This window comes from Rhamphochromis longiceps, linkage group LG3 (assembly GCF_057381845.1).
Source record: "Rhamphochromis longiceps isolate RC_006_pf linkage group LG3, R_longiceps_female_GT1.1, whole genome shotgun sequence".
Classification (NCBI taxonomy): Eukaryota; Metazoa; Chordata; class Actinopteri; order Cichliformes; family Cichlidae; genus Rhamphochromis; species Rhamphochromis longiceps.
This window is the reverse complement of record NC_140559.1, coordinates 69011589-69035760: the sequence shown is the minus strand read 5'-3', so window position 1 is coordinate 69035760 and position 24172 is coordinate 69011589. Positions and strand designations below refer to the sequence as shown.

Genomic DNA, 24172 nt, shown 5'->3' with positions numbered 1-24172 from the left:
TAAGAGTTTGATCAATGCTCCACCATTTTGAGATCTGAGGCTGTCTGCATACGGTGTCCATCTCCCACGCGTGTGATCATTAAAATCATCGTTTGACTTAACCCGGCCGGACCAGTGTTGTTATTGTGGTTTCTCTTGTCTCTTGTCTCTTGTCTCCATCCCCATATTTTGAACCATAACAATACACACAGAGCATCAGTGATAGAAAGCTAGGCTAACATAGGGTAGCTACCTGTTCAAGGAGAAACATGTATAGGCCCATCTCAAGTGCCAGTGAACATCTAAATGATTCAGGGAAGACTTTGGAGAAAGTGCTGTGGGGAGATGAAACCAAATTCCAATTATGTGGCTTTAACTGACCTTTTGAAATAGGAGTGTGATGCAAAAAATAGCATCCCCGCAGTCAAGCAGAGAGATGGAAACATTATGATGTGGGCTACAGGACGACTTAGTCGGGGTTCCAAGCAGTCAGGAAATGTGACATCGTCAGACTGCAGGCCACGGATTGGCTCGTCAGTCGCGGCACTCAATGAGTCATGAGACGGTGTCTTTCACTAAAATCAAAACTGCAGTTTTTTAAAAACCCTGCAACAAGGCAAATAGCTGCACAACACCGTGGTTTCCAAGTGTGACAAAAAGCCACAGATACATCATTCACACATTCACACACTGGTGATGGCAGCTACATTGTAGCCACAGCTGCCCTGGGGCGCACTGACAGAACATTGCAGAACCTTCAGCACCTCGTATGAAAAATATTTGACTGTGTGCATGCTTTTAGCACTGTTTGGATTTGAGAAAATCTAAAATAAATCGAAATTTGCTTTTAGAAGTTGTTTTATAAAGTTCAGTGGTATATTATGCATACAATAGGACATCTATTTAGATTTACATCTTCCACAGAAAAAACTGCACATTACTGAAACTTAGTATACTGGACTTTGTTGTTGTCCCACACAGGTTCAATTTCGAGTGGTAGATGGCTCAGTGCTCAGTCAACCAAGATTTTATGATAGTGGGCACAATGAGATAGATAAGCTGCTTGTAAACAGTACTTTTATGCTCTCTTTTTCCATTTGGATAAGAAAGAAAGAACCAGGAAACAAAGGCAAACAAATAATCTGTGCCTTTATCCCAGATTCACATTATAGGAACAGCTGCTCAATGACCACTGTAGTCTTTGCTTACAGCACTTTTATCTAGATCTATGCAAAGTGATCCACTACACCTACTTTTACAGTTAAATCATTTTATGAGCACTGATGCCATTTTAATCTGAGTTTCTACTCAAATACAATCAGTAAAGAAAAACACAGTCTGTGACGTTTGTTTTGAAGGAAAAGGTATTCCCTGCAAATGTTTATCTGTGTGAGACTATTCAGAAAACAGTCATTTTGTTTTATAGGTGAGACACTTGGCCTCTTTTTTCCTTGTTCTACGTTTGTCTTTTGTCCGATTACTCTGGAACACAAGATGGAAAACTGATATTCTCATGTTAAAAATATAGAAAAAGGATTTTATCACCCATAAATGTTAACTTCTCATGCCTCTAAGCACAAGCAGGAGCAGAAGTGCCCTCTGCAGTTTGTGTGTGGAAGTGCAAAAGCTTACAGCACCTGGTTTTCCCAGGCGGTCTCCCATCCAAGTACTGACCAGGCCCGACCCTGCTTAGGTCACGATATCGGGCAAGCAGAGCTGAAGAGGAGGATGCAGGAGGCCTGTGTGTGTTCAGCAGCCTGCTGCATTGGAGTTTGCCTGGTAACAGATGACTCAAACAGCCCACACACCCGCTGGACGTGACCGCAAACATGCCCCCCTACACCTTTTACATAGCCCGGCTGCTCGAGTTCTTTTGCTGGTTTTTCCCGCGACCCCCCACCTTCTTCAAATCCAACAAAAGTGGTATCAAACGTTTATGCTACGTTTGTGCTGTAAAAATTTTTGTTTGTGCTGCTATCATTTTAAAGATATTCAAGAAAATTTCTAGAGGTCCCCAGAGGTCAACCAGCCCCCCCACATTAATTAAATCAAACAAAACTGGTGTCAATCAACTGTGCTACGCTTGTGCTGGTTTGTGCTGCTAAAATTCTCGTTTCTGCTGCTTCTGTTTTAAAGATATTAACGAAAATGTAAAGGTCAAAAGGTCTCTTCAGTATCCTTCCTGATGGCAGCAAACTGAAGACGCTGTTGAAGAGATGAGTGGAGTCACCTGTAATGAAGAGGACCTTTCGAATGAGGCAGGCACAGTAGATCTCCTGGGGAGGGAGGCAAGAGAGGACCCTGCAATCCTCTCCACTGCTCTCACTACCCGTTGTCATATTTTTCCTGCAGGACCCAGTGCAGGAGTCATACCACACAGTGATGCAGTTGGTGAGGATACTTTCAATGGTGCTCTTTAGAAGGTGCTCATAGTGGGGGTTGAATCTCTTGTCAGCAGAGTGAAGAGAATTGTTATGTGCATTATTATTCAGCCCCCTTTGGTCTGAGTGCAGTCAGTTGCCCATAGACATTGCCTGATGAGTGCTAATGACTAAATAGAGTGCACCTGTGTGTAATGTAATGTCAGTACAAATACAGCTGCTCTGTGACGGCCTCAGAGGTTGTCTCAGAGAATACTGGGAGCAGCAACACCATGAAGTCCAAAGAAACACTCTGATGGACGTGTGGACAGCAATGCTGCCTTGAACAGTACCGATGTTTCAGGGCTGGGTGACGTTGTTGGGTGGGACATCTACATCCTGACATATCAAGGTTACTTTACTTTTAGGTCAATTTGCTTTACAGAAAAATAATAGCATTTGTCATCAAGATATTTATATGACTGCACTTGATCAGGTTTGTCCGGATTTCAAACTGTTCTAAAAGTCTTTTGATTCAAATCTGGGGCTGTGTTATTGAAAGAAGCAGAGAAATCGATGAACTGAAGTCCTTTACTCTCTACATGTTTGACAATCAGGTGAAGTAGAATCAAAAGCACGTCCTCCACTCCTCTATTGGGCTTATGTGCAATCTGCATTGAATCAAGCTGAAGTTCAGTGTCTTCCATAATCACATTTCTGATGATTTTTTCAAAGACTGAGGTGAGGGCAGCAGGCCTGAAGTCGTTTAGAACTTTTGGACGACTAGATTTAGGACCAGGAACCACAACAGCTTCTTTCCAAAGAGAGGGCATGAACGATTTATTCAGAATAACCTAAAATATGGGACTGAGTTGTCTGTGACGGTTCTCAGTCATCCAGGTCATTGTAGACTAAGGAGCTTGGAAAGAAAAGCGTCTGGACTTCTTTGAGTTGCTTGAAGACGTTTCACCTCTCATCTGAGAAGCTTCTTCAGTTCTAAGGGTCAGTTGGTGGGGAGTCCCAGATTTAAACCCAGTGGGAGTTTCCCCCCAAAGAGGGACAAAGGACCCCCTGATGATCCTCTACGTAATCACATGAGCCAAGGTGTGAAAGCGGGTGGGGGTCCTAATCAGCCAGGGTTTCGGGTGAGCTCATTGTGAAACCTGGCCCCACCCTATCATGTGATTTCCTGAGGTCAGATGGCCCAGGATGTGAGTGGGCGTTAAGGTGTCTGGGGAGGGAACTCAAAACTGGATTATAGATTATTTATATTATATATTGATATTATTTATCTGAATATTTATTTATCATAACTCTGTTTCTACACTCACTTTATATGAGTGCTTGTTGTTTCTTGTATATTTGCTGCTATGACAACTCAGTTTCCCTCCTGGATTAATAAAGTTTCTCTGATTCTGAAATACAGTGAGCCATTATATTTGTAGTTTCTAACTAACAATATAAAGGCTCTGCAACCGATAGAGCCACAGCACGTCCCACTGGCAGCTGAAGGAGCTTTTATACAAAGGACTTTGTAATTGAAGCTTTATTTATACAGGTCGGCTCATTGAGACTCAATGTCTCATTTACAAGAGAGACCTGTTCCAGACACACATATTAAAATTACAACAATAAGAGAAAAGTTTGTGTAATGTACTCAGTCACATTAAAAACGAGAACAAGTTCCCAGAGATGGTTTCACAAAAACATGTGTACGTCTTTTGAAGTCTGCAAGTGAAATCAACGGAGAGCCTTAAATCCTTCGGTTATGTTTTCCATGAAGACGGAGCAGAAAAGGAGAACGCCTTCTTCCCAAGCTCTGCATGAACTGATGGAACAGTGGATGTAATGATGTCCTGAGACTGCAGGCTGTGACTAAACTGTTTGCCTAACATGTACTCTGATGAATAGGAGGCAGTAACCCAGAAACAGATTGATAGATAAAATGATACTAATGGACCATCCTGTGTAAGACCAATGAGGACCAGTTAACCAGAGAACACAGAGTATAGTGGTGTTCTTCTGTTGTAGAGAAAGATTAAAAATATAAGACACTGGCTCAGCTATGATATTTGCAGCCAAGTGCAAGAAGGAAGGAGAACGATTGTGAGGACGAGTTTCTGGTGTTGGGGCTATTCAAAGCCTTACAAACCTCTTCTACTGTGACAGGTGTGAAGGAAAAGGTATCAGTAAGCAGGAACTACGAGCAGAGTTGTGTGCAAGAGGTTTACCATCAGATACTGTGCTGAACAAAGAGCAAGAAGCAACAAAGTGTTTGTTAAAGCAACATTTCAGTTTTGTGTGACACAGGAGTGGAGTCGATATTTAAGTGAGGAGGAAGCTCTGAGGAGTCACAGCTGGCAGAGACACTTTATAGTTTGCCAAAACCTCCTACGGTCGTTTGGACTGTCAGTCGTTAAAGTAAAAAATAGTTACATCTTGATGATGGAGGCAGTAATCCGATTACACAGCTAATGAAAACGTAGCCAATCAGCATCAGAGCCAGACTTCCTGCCCAGGCCTGGTTTCTCTCATGTAGGAGATCGGCCGGTACTGAACCAAACCAGGCCTGTCCCGACCTTTCACCCTGACCTGGCAAAAAGGGGCGTGTCTGTCCACAAAGTAGACACGACTCTCCTGTAAATGTTCCCAAACTGACATTGTCAGCCTGTTTAATACGACCCCAGTTCAAACTGATGCGGGCTCGGAGCGTGAGATTTTAGTGTTTCTCACAGCACCAACTACGCAGTGATCACTCAGGTCGTTGGCAAAAACTGCAGATGTGGAAAACTTACGCAGCATATTAGTTAAAAAAGGTCAATAAGAGCAGATTTATCTGGGTGTTTAGGATCAAGGCGTGTGAGGCTTTAAATAATTTGAGTCAGTTTTAAAAACAAGCAGCGTGCCTTAAAATCATCAGACACAGAAGAAAGCCAGTCCCAATGAAAATCATCCATCTGAAAGACGTCATTAAAATGCAGCTCAGATAAAAGTTGAACCAGAGACGGTGATGTGCTGGGGGAAGCAGGTGGAGGCTGATAGCAGCCAACAACAGTCTGATTTCCAAACAGGGGCCCGTTCTTCGTACCTCGCTAAGTAGGTTAGCCGGATTAGATTGTTGACGATTTCGCGTGATCTTGGATCAGTCGGTTCCCCGAAGCTCATCCGGGACTTGCTGTCATAGCAACAGAGCCGTAAGCGTAAACCTGCTCGGGAGCAGGTTTACTTTATGTAAACAGGATTAGATCGCGGCCACGCAGGTATGTCCGCTTCATTTATACGAAAGCAACAGCGATATTTTTCCACTGTTTCACCATAAATAAATATTATCAATGTAACTAAAGATAATGCAGCACTTGATCCTTTTATTGATGTCACACAGATACATACAGGTCATTTCCTAAAAAAGGGAAATGAACTATTAACATTCTATTACATGTATGTGATTATTACAGATGTAATTCATATTTCAGAGCAGTAATTGTAAATTACTTCGTGTAATCAAGATGAGAGACCACGGCTATAAAAGCGAAGGTGGATTTGGGAAGCCTGTCGCAGCCATGTCCTGTCCGTATACGCGACCAACCCATTGCGGAAGGTGCAAGATTGATAAGGAGAGTCCTCAGAATTCAGCGTATATTGCGGGACAGACAGGATCCTTTAGCTCAGCGCGACAGTGTGCTCATAGAGAGATATCGATATTCCCGTGAGGGTATTATTTACTTAACCAACTTGTTGACGAGGGGGTGCAGGACCACCACCTGTCTTTTTTTCCTCTGCCCTTTTCTTGGTTGCTGTTATGAACAAACTAACAGAGTATTACAGGCCAGTATTACCTTGCCAAGAGACGCAAAGCAATCTAAGAGATAAATATTACCATTCTGTAGAATACTCCTGTATTCCACTTTTACTTGTTCCCATGTTCTTGTGGGTCCTGTTGTGGCTCTAATGTGAAAGGGGATATAATATAACATATTATAATATAATATAATGCCATATGATATTGGACAATATAGTGTCATATGATAGATCTACCCTACCGCCTACTGGTGTTGGCCAGAGGGGCCGATGTCGCAATATGGCAGCCTGGCTACAACCGTAGCTGCCTCCACCAGTGTGTGAATGTGGGAGTGAATGAATAGTGGTATCGTAAAGCGCTTTGGGTGCCTTGGAAAGCGCTATATAAACCCAATCCATTATTATTATTATTATTAAATTACCTACGAGTTTGATTTGTCAGCAACTTTCTGCCAGCCCTCTCTCCTTGCTTTTGCAGCCTTTGCAGTGTTCTCTTGCGTTTTAATTAAACTCTGAAACTCCTGTAATCCCTCACTCATGAGTTCTTGCTCTGCTGCCGGAAAATACCGAGCACGCCCCTTCGACATTTTCGCCGACCAATCAGCGGGTTGCCGATCAATGTTTCTACTATCGATGCGTAGCCCCTTTTACGACACCCAGTGATGTCACATTCCTGCGTCCAGCTGTAGTAATCGTCAACAGCAGGTGTGTTCGGGGAACCGGATTAGCGAGCTCACGGTTAGCGCGATGATTTGGTCTTGGATGTGTCATTTGATCTTGGATGTAGTAAGCGACGTACGAAGAACGGGCCCCAGATCAATAGTTAAGGCCAAGATTTCAAATGGCTGAGGTGCAGATGGAGAGAACAAGACTTGAGCAGCAAGACAGAGCTTCACATAAACTTCCAGACCTCCGCCTTTTCTGGGACAGTCTGAGAGCTAAATGTTAAATCCATCAGTTGCTACGTTTTTATCCAGTAAAGATTTGGAAAGTCTCAGAAACAACAACGACGTGATGCACGTGTAACCCAGACAGTTTTTAACATCTGCTGGTGTTTCACATTCAGCCAGAGGCCCAGGGTTAGGTTGGATACCAGACAATAATAAAAGCATCGTTATTAGACTCTAGAGCTCGTTTATAGCTGACACCACATGTAGAGTTTAAGTTCACACAGAGACGATGACATTTTTCTACAACCAGCAAACAATAAACAAGAAATGTAACAAGAGTTTCAGAAGAAGCTGTTTTACAGAGAAATGATTCCCTGAAGACAAAATTATTATTATCATCTTTATTTCTCCAGGTGAAAATTTAATTGAGATTAAAAATGTTGTTTTCAAGAGAGACCTGGCATCATGGCAGCAAGAGTCAGAAATACATCATAATTCAAACAAATACAAAATAGGAAAAACATCCTACATAAACTTCATAAAGTTTCATTAACAGACTTTGAACAATGGACTTCAAACTTCCCCCCAAAACAACAGAAACACATTTGAAGATAATGAATGACATTTATCCCTCTAAAGAAGGACTTAGACTACGATTTAATATGAATGAGAACATGTTCATAAATGGATGCAACCAAAGATTTCATCAATCCCTGATTTAGAGACAACAGAACGTTTGGTTTGATTTCACAAGATAAGAATGACGACTGAGTTGGAAGATTGTTTTACGTTTAGTCAAATCTTTCATACATAAAGTTGGATTACAAAATCATCCCCTAAGTTTGTTGTTTTATTCAAGGAATTGAAATTATAGAGAAAATCTGTGAAATGACTTAAAGAAAACAAACCACAAAAACTCTATGATGCTCTAAACCCCCTGGTTTAGGTCGGACACCTTTCTGATGATGAGTGCATCTAACATTTCCTCAGAAGTCAATGTGCCATATGATTGCATTAGCAATAAATTACACACTATATAGAACCACTTCATAGGATTATATTTGTGCGCAGATGTTTGCAGCTATCAGCGAATATTTATCAGCTATTTTGAAACAAAGAAAGACTTTTTATCCATAACAGCAAATGAACTGTACAACAGAAAATACAAATGCTATTTATGGTCTCCTCACAACAATGATAAGAAAAATAAACTGGGCCAATATGTCATGTTTCTTAATACAGAGACACACATGTTAATGTGATCTCTGGTCTCCTCTGAGTGGGAGTTATTATAACTGACTGTAAAAAGTCAGCACAAGGAAAATAAACTCCACCTAAACTTGGTTTATATCTGACCCAGACAGACTGCAGGTCATAACTTCTTACCTGAAGTTCAGTTCACCTGACACTCGGACCGGCGGCCGCCTCGGGTCTCTGCTCCTCCTGCCTCCCCTTTCCCTCATCCACCTGCTGCCTCTGTGGAAGCTCCGCCAAAGCCACCACCAAACAACTGACTTATTTTTACACATCGACCAGCATCCGGCCAATCCGCCATCTTTCATTGTTTATACCGTTACAAAAAAATAAAAAAACATCATCGGCCCATTAAAAACGAAAAATCACCATCAGTATGCCCGATGGCCAGTCCAGCTATGGTCGTGCCATCAGTTAACCCTTCACGTGGCAGCTGTGACACGCGTGCCCAGGGTTGCCGACCCCTGCTCTAAAGCATCTGATTTGGATTCCTGAGATCAAATATATTTTCCTTTGATTTCTTCCCATTTGTGGCTTTAATGTAGTGTTACATCCTGTTTGTTTGCTTCCCTCTGTATACATGTCCAGATTCACTGTTATGTTTCTATTCTTACATTGCTGTGTGATCACTGTTCCCTCTGCTGACTGATGTGACCTTTTGTATCTCACACTGATACTTGTCATATTTGTATCTGCGCCTAAAAGATAAAAAGTTTTCCATGCTAAAACACAGCTCCACCTCCTGCAGTTCTCCCTCTGAACCACTAGATGTCTCTGTTATCTAAATGAAGACGTGCAGCACAGCAACCACAGCAGCGCTCAGATCACACGTGTCCTGTTATTATGTATAAAAGCATGAAACAGGTGAGACAGGTGGGATCAATATTAATGTTGTGGAAATATATGAAAAAGCAACAGAAGAGTGAAAACATTTCGTGTTTCTAGAAAGATCTTTCAGCTCACAGCTGCTCACAGACTGTATTTACAAGTGACAAACTGCAACTCTACAGTACATCTACAGTATATATCAAATATATTCTGTATTCAAATCTATTGAGTGATGTTTGAAAGTCTTTCCAGGTGAGTTTGATCCAGGAGGGTCTGAAGCCAGAGTCAGACAGAGACTGTGCAGAGACTGTAGAAGGACAGAGCAGCAGCAGAGCAGTCCAGATACACTGATGATCCTCTGTCAGATCCAGAGGGACACACAGGGATGATGCTGGACTCTACATTGTGTCTGACAGTGGAGCTGTTCTCAGAGCAGTTCACTCTGCAGCACTGACAGTCATCTGCACTTCTTCTCATTCCTCTGTCAGTCACTGCTGGATGAAGCTCTCCTCTCCACCTCCCAGTAACATGGCCTAGTCAGAGCATCTCTACACACAAGCTGCTGCTGCTTCAACCTCTCTGGATCATCAGGACACAGCTCCTCCTCTCTCAGCACACACACCGTCCTGTTTACCACCATCAGCAACACCTGCAGAGAGAAGAAGGAAGAGCAGAGGAGATAAACGAGTGTTTCCAGAGACTCTTCATCAGCTGTCAGTCAGTGATGCAGCACATCCAGTATAAAGAGCAGCAGGGACTTCAGTGCTGGGACTGTACTAGGACTCATTGTTGCTTCACTTTTTCTAATCTTTGGATTTTTATTGAAGTTGATGAAGATGTTTTTCCCTCCTAGTTTGAGTTTGGACTTTCATTCATTAGAAGAACCTTGGTGTGTCCACTCTGAGCTCTGTAGGAACCCCAACAACAAGCCCAACAATCCAGATGGACGGTTCCAGCTGTTAACTGGAGGAATTCCATCCAAACATCTGCTCTCACTAAATTCTTCCTCACCTACAGACTGTGTTCTTCACTGCTTTAAACTTGGAAATGAATGCAGTCATTGGTCTGCGTGCTGCTTTGTTCAGAGAGCTGATTGGCTGTTGACAGCGTTTGATCAGAGCGTGTCAGCTGTTACCATGGTGACCATAAAGGTGAGAAACAGGAAGTGTTTGTGTCCAATCCTGAAGCCTGTCACCATTCTCCTCTCACAGCTTCACTGAGAAGCTGCAGCTTTACAGGAAACACTGGATCTTTGTTTCATACTGACTGTGTTTAGTACAATACTGCTGACAGCACCACCCACTCACTCCATCACTCTACTGACCTCAGAGTCTCCAGTCTGTAGTCTGGACTCTGCTGAAGATCAGACAGCTGCTTCACATCTGGATCCTTCAGGTTGTTTCCCCACAGGTCCAGCTCTCTCAGATGGGAGGGGTTGGACTTCAGTGCTGCTGCCAGATAATCACAGCTGATCTTTGACAAACCACAGTCCCACAATCTGTATAAAGAATGAAAGATGTAAGTTTATTAGACAAAGTGTGAGCTTGAAATCATTCAGTGTTTCATCATCTGTTCAGAGCTGAAGAAGGTTCAGAATGTAGAAGTTTAGAAAATGGAAACTCCAAACAGCTGAAGCCAACAGGAAGCAGCTTCAAACAGGAAACTGTGCAGAGTTTCAGACTATATGTCCTGATGCAGCCAGTTGGATTTTGGAGATTTGAATCTCTGTTCTGTGACTAAGTCCTTGAATCATTTCTTCCAGTTGGTCCAACAAGACAGACTAAGTGTTGGACATGTGTTGTGGCTCCATTAGGGGAGCTTCTAAATGTGATGTGATGGCCCCTCTGGGTCTGTCAGGTCACAGGACTGAAGAGAGCTCAAACTGGGAACACAGTTGTTCCAGTCTGGACCAAAGACTATATACTGGGACTGAGGGACTGCTTTGACTGCTCCCACTGGGACTTTTTAAAGGCTCATGTTCTCACTTAGATCATCGATTTCTACTTACATTTCTTTCTGGGAAAAATGGGGATTACTTTGGAAACAGGAAGTATTTTCCCCAATAAGCAGCCCTGGATTAGTAAATCACTCCAACATGTTCTCAGGCAGAAGAAGCGGTCTTGTTATGAGGGAGAGAAGAAAAAGATTGAGGCACAGAAACTTGTTGAAAGAGAGATAAAGCAGCTAAAATCAGGTGTAAAAGTAAAGCAGAGGATGAGCTGAATAAAGGACACTCAAGGCTGGCTTGGAAAGGAATGAAGTCCATGGTGGGGATGCAGAACAAGGAGCAAAGATGAATGTGATGCTGAATCAGCAGAAGACTTGGACTCATTTGATTCCAGCTTTGATATCATTGATTTCAATGAAGAGCTTTGTGATTGTAGCAAAGGGCTGGTAGCTCTGAGAGTCCCACTGATGAGGTGTTTGTGTGGAAATCTCTTAGTGGGACCAAAGAGAGAAAAAGCCCTGGTCCTGATACTGTGGGAGGGAAATGATTGAAGTGTGCTGTGAGGAACTGACTGGGAGATTTTCAGACATTTTCCAGTCCTCCTTGGAACAACAGGAAGTTCCCAGCATATGGAAACAAAGGTTAAGTGTCCTATGGCACTCAGTGATGATGGTGCTGTGGCCCCACCACCTCCACCTCTTTGTAAAGGAACTAACTGTAATCTGAAGCTTCAAATGGAACTAAGACTTCCTCCACTAGGTGGCAGTGTCTGATGAGAAAGTGTTAGTGGAGCTGGCCTGGAGTCAGGAACAGGAAGATGCAGGATTTGGGCTGAAATGGGGAAAAGTGGTTCGCACTAGTGCCTTAAAGCAAGAAGGTTGTAGGTTGAAGCTTGTTGGCCTTTCTGTGGAGGGTGGATGTTCTCCCACAGTCCAATGAAATGCTGCTTAGGTTCATTGGTGCTTCTAAATTGGCTGTAGGTGTGGATGTGAGAGAGTGCTTCTCTGTCTCTCTCTGTTGGCCCTGTGATGGACTGCTCACCTGTGCAGGTGGACCACGCCTCTTGCCCTATGACAGCTAGGGCACAGGCTGCAGCCCTGTGAGCCTAAGCTGAATAAACAGTTAGCAAAAATGATCCATAGATGGCCTGAAATCCCCCAGTTAGCAGTTTGGTAGATAGCTATGACATGCTAATCCCATCCAGCAGCTGTATTCTACCTGTAAGCTGATCCCTGCTGAGCCAAAGCACTTTTTCATATACAAATTACAACCTTTAATAGAAACCTATTGGTCAGCATCTTATTAGCCTGCTGTTAGCTTCATTCCACAGAAAACTGAGAGAAACTAACAGAGTTGATAAAGAATAAAGAGAAATGTGCTGATTTAAAGCCTTTGAAGTGCTTCAGATGATCTCTGTCCACTTCTGTCCACTCATTCATTCATGTAAGCTTTCTAATGCAGCTTTGATCTTCACAGTCTGCTTCATGAAACTCATTCTAACCCTGAATGTCAGAGTGTTCCTCCTTCTCTTTCCCATCATTCATGCTGGCAGTGGAGGAGATTTGGATGTTGGACTGTGTTTTGGATGATGTGTGTATGTTTGTGTTGGACTGCTGTCTGTAAAGCAAACGCACATTTTGCTTTGGATTTCAGTGTCAGACAGACTTTAAGGTGGAATGAAGAGTTGGAGAGTTTCACAGTGAATTATCCAGTGGAGGATTTTTCTTCTTCTTTGAAGGTTTGAAATGTGAACATTGTTCTGCTGCAGTCAATGGACTAAACCAGAGAAGAAGAAAACAGACTTTACCATGAAGATCCTCAGTGTGGATCAGTATAATATCAGCCTGATGTCTGCAGTTTAGTGTCAGCACAACTTTCACATCATATTCATCTCAGCACAACTAAAACATGCTGACTGACCTCAGAGTTTCAAGTCCACATCCTGGACTCTCCAGGAAACCACACAGATGCTTCACTCCTGAATCCTGCAGCTTGTAGTTGATGCTCAGGTCCAGCTCTCTCAGATGGGAGGGGTTGGACTTCAGTGCTGCTGCCAGATAATCACAGCTGATCTCTGACAAACCACAGTCCCACAATCTGTATAAAGAATGAAAGATGTAAGTTTATTAGACAAAGTGTGAGCTTGAAATCATTCAGTGTTTCATCATCTGTTCAGAGCTGAAGAAGGTTCAGAATGTAGAAGTTTAGAAAATGGAAACTCCAAACAGCTGACAGAGTTCATACGCCTTTGTCAGGGTCAAATTCAAGCAAGACCATGTGAAAATTAAAACACATCATCCTAGGTGAACTTAAACACCTTTGTTCCCCTTTTGTTAAGACATAGAAAAGTACACCACACAAAAATACTGCAAAAGGAAACGGTCGCCTTATATACATAGTGTATAAACTCAAAATGCACATTTCACTTCAAATTAAGATTAAGGCTTTGAACAGATCACATAGTTCAGTTCAACATATAAGACTTTAAGAATGCACAAGCATCTACTTAAAATCTATTTAATTTATCATCCATGATATTATTTTGTACAATTCCAATGTATTTTGTTCATCTCCCTTAAATAAACAGGCAGTCTTAAAGTATGAAATATTCATATACAAACACATATAAATGTGTGTACTGTCTCAGTGGCTGATAGTACCCCACAGGCCTCAGTGTGAGCTTGAAGACATTTATAATGTTTAAGTAGTTTAATGTGCAGGTGCTGACGATAAACACATTTTGAATGAAAGCCGGGGAACTTTGGTAGCACAGAAACAAGTGGCTATTCTTTGTGACTATATGGATCACTCACAATACCATTATTTCACACAAAGGCACCAAATTAATACTCAAAAAAGCTGCAGCAATACACACAAATATAAACAGTACTTGGTGACAACTTTGCTTTTAGCCTTTAACCCTTCTTGACTACTTTTGATGTGGCCTCTATATTTTACCTTTAAAAACAGTTTATCTGTTATTTTCTCATTTTGACCAACTGTATCAGCACAATTTATCTAAATTCAGACAAAATTTAAATTACAAGTAGAAAGTGATATTTTGACTGTAAAAACCACACACATGTTTAACGAATCATCTTCATAACTTGAAATGCAAATAGAGATTGTACACTTTTAAAAATACGCACACGTTTTGCAAACAACAAAGTTATATGGTACTATTTACCAAAAAATGCAGCCAAGGCTCAGACGTTTTTCATATAATCATTTCAAACTATTTACAGAACAATCAGGTGTCAAACAATAGTTTGTGTCACTCTAACACATATGAGAACAGCACAGGGATAAACCTGCAGGTCTGACAGCAGGTGTGTCACTCAGCGTTTACACTGCAATCTGCCTTTGTTGGCTTTAAGGCAGCAACTGTGACGATCACTAGTAGAACTGACACACAAAACAAAACAACAGCTACACACTAAATACACAAGACAACAAACTAACTTGAGACCAAACACGGTAAACGTCACAAATCTCTCACGTATCAAAACTCTCTCTCTCTTTCGCTCACTCGCTCTCTCTTGCCGGTCACTCCTAAAACTTCCCCCTTTTGCTAAACAACCAAATGTCATGTTTCCATATCATTTTTGATTGGTCGACATGGTACATTTTCCCACCTATAGGGCTTTGGAGCGTGATGTCACGGGAGATGGGCCACGCCCCCTTCCGCCATGACAGTAGGCCAGCCAAAGGATACCATTTCAGCTATGGATCGTACGTGTTGTGTTGTCGGTTGCAACGTTAGATCACACGATCGTGAAGGCAAGAAGCTGGATAACGGGCTCTCTTTTCATCGTTTTCCATCCTGGAGGCAACGTGAGGGATCCCATGTATCCGATATTACTAAACAAAGACGTCAGGCTTGGATTCCAGCGGTGAGACGAGCGGATATCGAGTTCTCTGCAATCCCCAGCTTTTTGTTGGTTTGCTCACGGCATTTTCTTTCCGGTGAGTTCTAAATTAATTCATATCACTCTTGAAAGGCTTTTAGTGTTATTTTCAACGTGCTGCGGTCATAGATAATGAGATAAAACATGCTAATGTGTGATGCTGCAGAACCACATCATGTCGACTGAGTAGCTTATGATTTGGCATTATTGCAGGCAAACCAGCATATGAAATGGATGTAACAAATCCAGACTGGGAACCAACACTGCACATGGGGCATGACGACATACCTGTATCAGACTCGGACCGGCACTCAAGGCGTACGCAACGGAAGCGAAAAAGAGCACCCATCGGAGGTAAACAACCCCCCCCCCCTAAAAACATACTAAATTGCTATCACTGTATACTAATCCGCACATAACTTCCAGATGAATCACACACCTGTCATTGGAATATTGGTGTACATTTACCTTATGTCTAATTTTATCTTACAGGCTTTCGTTATGCAGCTGCAGAGTCTGAAGGTGTGCCCCGTGCAGAAGTGATTGATGAAGATCTGACAGAAGACCAACAGCAAAATCACAATGTCATGGAGGCAGTGGACAGCAGTTGTGTTGGACAAGTGGAGGTTGAGGTACCAGCTGCAAATGTGGATATACTGAAGAAATGTAAACCTTTTAAAATGATGACAGATTACAAACTCTCAGCTGTGTCTGTAATCAAACCTCTGTAACTTTGCTTCACTTCAGCAGCATCAGCTCATGTTCACATGTTGATTCATGGTTTGCTTCAGTTTTTGATGGACTGCAGAATATTTTGAAGGTTATCTGCTATAAAAAGCCAGAACAGGAAAATCTGCTTCATGTGTTTCTGTTTGATCCTCAGTGACTTTGACACAAAGGCCTCTGCTGTGATGATCACACCTCTGATCAAGTCTCACAGTGTCAGCTTTGTTTTTATACATATGGATATGTGCTGATAAATGATCAGAATTATAATATTTCCCACTGTCTGCTGTGTGCCGTGACCTTTGACCTGCTAAAGACAGTCAGCTGTGGATTATTCATTGTTGTGTCTGATACTTAGAACTGTGAGGAAGAACACTACACAGTTAATCAGGGTCCCCTCTCTCTGAATCAGGAAAGGTGGGCAGGCCACGTGTGGGCCGCGGGCCATACGTTGAGTCTCACTGTTTGAAATGTGAACATTGTTCTGCTGCAGTCAATGGACTAAACCAGAGAAGAAGAAAACAGACTTTACCATGAAGATCCTCAGTGTGGATCAGTATAATATCAGCCTGATGTCTGCAGTTTAGTGTCAGCACAACTTTCACATCATATTCATCTCAGCACAACTAAAACATGCTGACTGACCTCAGAGTTTCAAGTCCACATCCTGGACTCTCCAGGAAACCACACAGATGCTTCACTCCTGAATCCTGCAGCTTGTTGTTGGAGCTCAGGTCCAGCTGTCTCAGATGGGAGGGGTTGGACTTCAGTGCTGCTGCCAGATAATCACAGCTGATCTCTGACAAACCACAGTCCCTCAATCTGTATAAAGAATGAAAGATGTAAGTTTATTAGACAAAGTGTGAGCTTGAAATCATTCAGTGTTTCATCATCTGTTCAGAGCTGAAGAAGGTTCAGAATGTAGAAGTTTAGAAAATGGAAACTCCAAACAGCTGAAGCCAACAGGAAGCAGCTTCAAACAAACACAACAAGAGAAAAAACTCTGAATGTTTCACATTAAAGTCGTACATTTCTCATAAAAACAGGACAAAGACTTGAAAAAGTCGTGTTTTTCCCGTTCCAGGAACCACAAGGCTTCACTTTTAAAGGTGAAGTGTGAAAGAAATGGACATATTTGAAGTCCAACACCTTTTTCCAGTCACATTATTAAAGCAGACAAACTACAAGCTCATTTTCATTCCAACAAGTCATCTTCTGACCTGGACTAACAACACTGGTCTCTATGTGCAGCTGGCTGTGAGACCAGTGCTCAGGGACCGTCTACAAAGTGCAACACTGAAAGAACATCACACACTAGCTGTGTCCCAAAACGTCGGCTGCATCCTTCGGAGGACCCGGTATTCGCGGTCTACGTGGGCCGGGTCCTTCAAAGACCGAAAAGGCTGGAAGTGCGAGGCTGTGAAATGAGACGGTCTAGCCTTCAGATTTGCGTCACCGCTGTCTTTGTGGAGTTTAATAAACTCGGCCGTCTGCTCCTTGCTATCTAAAATATAACAGGACACTGGCGTAAATTCTCGACCGTCTCACACTTCTGTTTAATCAGTTTCCTGTTTAACGTTTATTCAGCTGTGTGAAAATCCCGGAGGAACTTTGATCTCAGCCAAACCGATTTACTCCGGAACAAATAAAACACAGAAAAAAGGCAAACAATTACATTTTTAAGTTATCCGGGTGACTTATATATCATGTTTAACCTGAGTAGCGAAAGAGCGGGGTCTGAAAACGATGAAGCCGGGCGTCAGCTGCTCTCGCCGGCTGGAGTGACCATTGAATCCCCCGGCTTGCTAGCGAGCGGGTGGGGAACAGACGTCTCCGAAAACGTCGGCACACTTTTGCAAATATGCGATGTCTTGATAAACCGAGCAGATATTTGAAGTTGTTAAAAGTTTATTTTGTGACCCAGAAAGATTAATAAGAGTAATTTGAAAACTTAGTAGCAGCCGCCATTGTTGGCAGCTGAAATTTGGCTATGAATTCTGGGATATGGTGGGCCACTAAGGACACACCCGACGAATCCTTCAAATTCGGGGAAATGAAGGACGCATTTGTGCATTTGCATGCGCAAAAGAAGACTTCACACACAACGCGCTCTGTTTAGACCCAGAGCAAAGAATATTGTTTGACAGATGACCCTTAATATGAAGACTTCGGACTTTACGTTTCCCAATTTTTGCTTTAAGTTATTTTGTTATTTACATAATAATGTAGATAACCTAATAATGATCCTTATTGCTGTTTTAGAGGAGCGGTGCTTCAAAGGATAGCTGCAGATTTCTGTCAGAATCTGCAGATTATACAGTACAAATAAAATGTTCACGTTTCTCCAACGTTGTCTTCCCAACAGTTTCACTGACATCTACACGGGATGGCCAGGAAGCGTTCGCGATGTCTTATCGGGCGCTGATAATTGGCGTCTGTCTTGTGTTGGTGACGTAAAAGACGGATTTAATGCGACATGACCGTTCAAACAGCAGTCGCTTTCTAAAACATCGGATATGTATCGGATTCAGTACCACATACGAAAGTGACCCAGGTCGGATTTGAAAATATCGGATTCGCGACGTTCACACTGTCATAGCATGATCGAATATGGGTCGCATAGGGTCAAAAAAGTCAGATTTATAAAGGTCAGAAAAATCGGATTTGATGCACTTTCGCCTGCAGTGTGAACGTAGCCTTACTCTCAAATCCTCCCTAATAACAATAACATAATTACACTTTAGCCACAAGAGGGCAGCAGCATTAATACAAGTCACGTGTATATAAAGGTACAGTGATTATATTACAGTGATTTTGACAAAAACAAAACAGAAGTTCATGGCAGTGTGTTTTCCATAACATACCAACCAAATTAAATAATAAAAACTTTATAACTTACAGAGCTTTTTTAGAGGCTTTGACCACTGGCAGCAGCCTCAGAAGAGCCTCCTCTGAAGCAAAGTATTTATTCAGGTCAAACACATCCAGATCTTTTTCTGATGACAGTAAGATGAAGACCAGAGCTGACCACTGAGCAGGAGACAGTTTATCTGTGGAGAGACTTCCTGATCTCAGGGACTGTTGGATCTCCTCCACTAGAGAACGATCATTCAGTTCATTCAGACAGTGAAACAGATTGATGCTTTTCTCTGCAGACAGATTCTCACTGAGCAGCTTCTTGATGTACTGAACTGCTTCTTGATTGGTCTTTGAGCTACTTCCTGTTTGTGTCATCAGGCCTTGCAAACGAGTTTGATTAGTCTTCAGACCCAAGAGAAAACGAAGGAACAAGTCCAGGTGTCCATTGGGGCTCTGTAAGGCCTTGTCCACAGCACACTGGTAGAAGTATTTCTCTGAAGATTTTCTTGTTTGAAACACCTTCCAAGTTGTTTCTTGCTCTTCCAGCAGATTGAGTCCAGAGTTGATGAAGTTCAGGTGGACATGAAGAGCAGCCAGAAACTCCTGAACACTGAGATGAACAAAGCAGAACACCTTGTTCTGGTACAGTTGTTTCTCCTCTTTAAAGATCTGTGTGAACACTCCTGAGTACACTGAGGCTGCTCTGATATCGATGCCACACTCTGTCAGGTCTGGTTCATAGAAGATCAGGTTTCCTTTCTGCAGCTGATCAAAAGCCAGTTTTCCCAGTGACTCAATCATCTTCCTGCTCTCTGGACTCCAGTGTGTATCTGTCTCAGCTCCTCCATCATATTTGACCTTCTTCACTTTGGCCTGAACCACCAGGAAGTGGATGTACATCTCAGTCAGGGTGTTGGGCAGCTCTGCTCCCTCTCTGGTTTCCAGCACATCCTCCAGAACTGTAGCAGTGATCCAGCAGAAGACTGGGATGTGACACATGATGTGGAGGCTTCGAGCTTTCTTGATGTGGGAGATGATCCTGCTGGCCTGCTCCTCATCTCTGAATCTCTTCCTGAAGTACTCCTCCTTCTGTGGGTCAGTGAACCCTCTGACCTCTGTCACCATGTCGACACACTGAGGAGGGATCTGATTGGCTGCTGCAGGTCGTGTTGTTATCCAAAGGCGAGCAGAAGGGAGCAGGTTCCCTCTGATGAGGTTTGTCAGCAGCTCATCCAATGAGGTGGACTTTCTTGTTTCAGTCAGGATTTTAGTTTTGTTGAAGTCCAAATTAAGTCGACACTCATCCAGACCATCAAGTATGAACACAACCTGGACGTCTTCAAGCCTGCAGATTCCTGATTCGTTAGTTTGATTAAAGAAGTGATGAACAAGTTCCACCAAGCTGAACTTTTCCTCTTTCAGCACATTCAGCTCTCTGAAAGTGAATGGAAATATGAACTGGATGTCCTGGTTGGCTTTGTCTTCAGCCCAGTCCAGGCTGTATTTCTGTGTTAAGACTGTTTTCCCAATGCCAGCCACTCCCTTTGTCAGCACTGTTCTGATTGGTTCGTCTCTTCCTGGTGAGGCTTTAAAGATGTCTTCTTGTCTGATTGTTGTTTCTGGTCTGTCTGGTTTCCTGGATGCTGTTTCAATCTGTCTGACCTCATGTTCATCATTGACCTCTGCAGTCCCTCCCTCTGTGATGTAGAGCTCTGTGTAGATCTGATTCAGGAGGGTTGGGCTTCCTGCTTTAGCGATGCCCTCAAACACACACTGGAACTTCTTCTTCAGTTGGGCTTTAAGTTCTCGTTTACAGAGTGGAGCAAATATTTCTGAAGGTAAGAAATTCAGAAACAAATATTATATAATAAATATCATAGCCTTTCAGTACCCTGAAAGGATGAATGTCTATTGGTCCATTTCTTGAGCTATTAGGAAAGATCAATATTCAGTCTTTAGAGAAATTCTCTTACTGCTCTGCAGATGGTCAGCCATCTCATGCTGCTTAAGTCTCCTCAAGAAGTGGAGTGTGATCTTCAGAAATGCTTCTCTGCAGCTCTTTCTTTCATCTTCATCCTCTCCTTCAAACATCTCCTCATCCTCCATCTGGCTCTTTAAAGTTTCTGGGTGATCTGGACTCAGAAGCTTCTGGATCTTCTTCAGCTCGTTCTTCACAAACATGGTGATGTTGTCCTCCAGCCGCTGGAAAAGAAGACTATATGAATTACCCAGTGGTAAATGGACTGGTTCATATATAGCTCTCTTTGATACTCTGTGCACACAAAGCATTTATACAACATGCCTCATTCAACCAAGCACATTGTTCTATGCTTAAATACTTTCTTTCACACTCTGATGGATGCATCAGAGGGCAGCTTGGGTTTAGTACGTTACCCAGTACATTTGCCAGCCAGGGTTTGATTCACAAACCTAACTAGTAGCTGACCTGCTCACCTCCTGAGCTACAGTCACCCCAATCTGACTGAAATCATGGAGCCCAAACTCTGATTTATGTTGGACACACTGACAATCCTCTGGTCCACAAAGTGCAGCATAGAGGTGACTGAAAAGAACAAATGTAAACGTAGTACTACAAACCATAACCACAGAGTCCAGGTGTGTTTGATGCTGCTGTGCAGACTGACCAGTGGAAACCTCTGCTCTCTGCTGGTCCACTCTGTGGAGGAGTAATGTATAATTAGCTCATGTTATGTCTGTCCACACACAGACACAAGCTAAAGGTCCATGAAGTGATGTTTGGATGGGTTCAGTCAATCAGATGACTGTCATGGTGAAGCTTAGCTAGTCCTGCTGATCCCACTGAGAATTAACAACTCAGTTTCCAGATGTCTGTAGTTTTCTGCTCAGTTTCTTTAGTCCCAACAGCTCTTACCATCTCCTGCATAAAGCTTTCCCTCCATGCTCAGATGCCCTGGAACAAGGTGCTCTCTTTATATCAGTGACTGGTTTAAAGTGACAACTCGCCAAACTTTGTGTCAGCAAAAGTAGTTCTAATGTTTCTTACATTTCTTACATTTTTTTACATTTTTACACACACAAATCAATGAACGCAAAAACATGAACTTTCCAGATATTTTGTTTTACAATGTTACAAAACTCAGTTCACAACTACACAGTCTGATTTACAAGTACAAAATATTGATGACCACAGTTTGAGCCGATGTATGTCCCGAGTCTGTGGACTCAGTGGTTTTGTTTTGATTGTTCTTGTCTTTTGTTACAATTTCATTCTGATTAAGATTTTCTAGTTCTGAGGTTTTGGTTTCTGTGTTCCCTCTGTACGGTGTTAGTATTGTGTCTCTGTGTTCACTTCCTGTTTTATTTTGACAGTGCCATGTCCTATGTTAGTGTGTCTACTTTTGCTTCCCCTTGTCTGGTTATGTCCAATGAATCCTGCTGTGTCTCCCTTTTCTCATTCCCTGATGGCTCTTTTGTGTATATGAGCCCTTTGTTTTCTCCTGCTTGTTGCTGGTTCGTCTGTGTTATCTCCCCGTGTCTCCGTTTAAGGTTTCAGGTTAGTTTTTTAGTTTTTCAGTAGAGGTTATCTTAGCTTCTGCACAGGCCATCTCCACTGCACTTCACCGTTTCAATACAGCTCACTCACTTCACAGCAGTGTCGGCATCTTGGGTCCTTTATTAAATTCAACATGGCTCGCCCCGCTAGCCGTGACATAAGATGTGAAAACAATATCCAAAAAACATGAGGGACAAACAGGGAATAGTTTTAAGGTGCAGGGCCAACAAACTGAGTCTAGCCATGAACTCAGAGTTGATTGAATTAGCATTTTGAATTGGCTGATCTGAGTTACTTCAATCAAGTCTATGTTCACTTTGAGTTAAGATTATACGTGATTGATGTAAAAGAAAAAAGCCGTCATCAGCAACTGATTCTGATTTAGCAGGTTTTCAAATCTAAACGGTACCCATCCCTAGCTGGCTGTAGTTAAACCTTTACTTAAAAAGCATCCCTAGACCCAGCTGTACGGCTTATCTACTGAGCAGCGCAGTGTCAGAGTGAACAACACAGGAAAATGATCAGAGATGCCCAACTCAGATATTTCAGTGACGCACACATCCCGCCCGTGGGAAAGCTCCAAGTCTAGTGTGTGACCTTTTTCATGTGTGGGACCAGTAACCCACTGGGTCAAGTTAAAAGAGTCAATAATATTTAAAAAGTCCTTGACCAGAAGTTTAAAGTCACAGCAGACATGGATGTTGAAATCACCAAGGCAGCCTCATCAGAAGACATAGCACACCCAGCTCTATCTGTCCATGAAGCCAGATAACACACACCAATGAGTTAAACTGCAGGAATGTCTTAAAGACATAAAGACCTGGATGGCCGCTAACTTTCTGCTTCTTCATTCAGATCAAACGGAGGTTATTGTACTCGGCCCTGAAAAGCTTAGAAATATGGTCTCTAAGCAGATTCTTACTCTGGATGGCATTACCTTGGCCTCCAGTAACGCTGTGAGGAACCTTGGAGTCATTTTTGACCAGGACATGTCCTTCAACGCACATATTAAACAAATATGTAAGACTGCGTTCTTCCATTTGTGCAACATCTCTAAAATTAGAAATATCCTGTCTCAGAGTGACGCTGAAAAACTAGTTCATGCATTTATTACTTCCAGGCTGGACGACTGTAATTCATTATTATCAGGATGTCCAAAAAACTCAGTGAAAAGCCTTCAGCTAATCCAAAATGCTGCAGCAAGAGTGCTGACAGGGACTAGAAAGAGAGAGCAGATTTCTCCTGTTTTGGCTTCCTGTTAAATCTAGAATTCAAAATCCTGCTCCTCACATACAAGGTCTTAAATAATCAGGCCCCATCTTATCTTAATGACCTTGTAGTACCATATCACCCTATTAGAGCACTTCGCTCTCGCTCTGCAGGCCTACTTGTTGTTCCTAGAGTATTTAAAAGTAGAATAGGAGGGAGAGCCTTCAGTTTTCAGGCCCCTCTTCTGTGGAACCAGCTTCCAGTTTGGATTCAGGAGACAGACACTATCTCTACTTTCAAGATTAGGCTTCAAACTTTCTTCTTACTTAACGATTAAGTCCCTGTATTCCACCGTTATATGGAAATCAGCCATTATAACTTGTGTCAAATCTACTTGTACCTCACAGTTTTCTAAGCACACAGAGAGCAGTAAACCTCAGAGCAGCAGCACATCAGACTGTGCAAAAAATCTAGAAGAGAAAATATTTTGACCCATTTCTAAATGATTCTTGTGACCATGCTGCACCACAACACCTGATCTCTGGTTTCCTCACCTCTTCAATCCCACTTTAATACTTGACTAAACTCATTTTCCTGTTTAGGTGTTGAGGCAAAGCCGCCCATCTACAATGCAGGCAACAGCAAACGGAGCTATTTTTGATTCCCTTTGAGTTTTTTCTACTTTTGTGCTACAAAATGTTCAAGCTGATTAAATTCATTAGAATAAAAGTTCAGATAATTTTCTCATATTAATGTTGGAGGTAGAAATTCAGGGAACTTTGCACAAAAACTGGCAGAAATTTCCTTCAAAGATGGAGTTTTTACTTTAATACTGTGAGTACATTTCAGAGCCTGTACTCTTTTACCTTTACTTGAGT

The 24172-nt window shown here is 42.4% G+C and overlaps 2 protein-coding genes across 3 annotated transcripts in view; both read right to left on the bottom strand.

Moving 5' to 3' along the window:
- LOC146676553 (protein NLRC3-like) overlaps positions 1-24172 on the bottom strand; it is a 464157-nt gene that overhangs the window by 375708 nt on the left and 64277 nt on the right. The window lies entirely within an intron of this gene.
- LOC146676556 (protein NLRC3-like) lies at positions 12959-20747 on the bottom strand. Of its 2 annotated transcripts, none has more exons than XM_085402128.1 (3): positions 20524-20747; positions 18591-20382; positions 12959-13154 (listed from the first exon to the last, which is right to left on the bottom strand). In XM_085402128.1, exons 1-3 carry the CDS (start codon positions 20729-20731, stop codon positions 12959-12961), a joined length of 2196 nt encoding a protein of 731 aa, XP_085258254.1. In that variant the 5' UTR covers positions 20732-20747. The 2 variants fall into 2 exon arrangements, with proteins under 2 accessions (XP_085258254.1, XP_085258253.1); XM_085402127.1 differs by lacking the exon at positions 12959-13154 and adding an exon at positions 16085-16513.

Excerpts from the sequence above, each read along its gene's own strand:
- LOC146676556 (XM_085402128.1), bottom strand. The coding sequence starts at position 20,731 with ATGTTTGTGAAGAACGAGCTGAAGAAGATCCAGAAGCTTCTGAGTCCA. Across the intron at positions 20,383-20,523 it reads GGCTGACCATCTGCAGAGCA|AAATATTTGCTCCACTCTGT; the intron begins GTAAGAGAATTT and ends TCTTACCTTCAG. Across the intron at positions 13,155-18,590 it reads AAAGCCTCTAAAAAAGCTCT|ATTGTGGGACTGTGGTTTGT; the intron begins GTAAGTTATAAA and ends TTCTTTATACAG.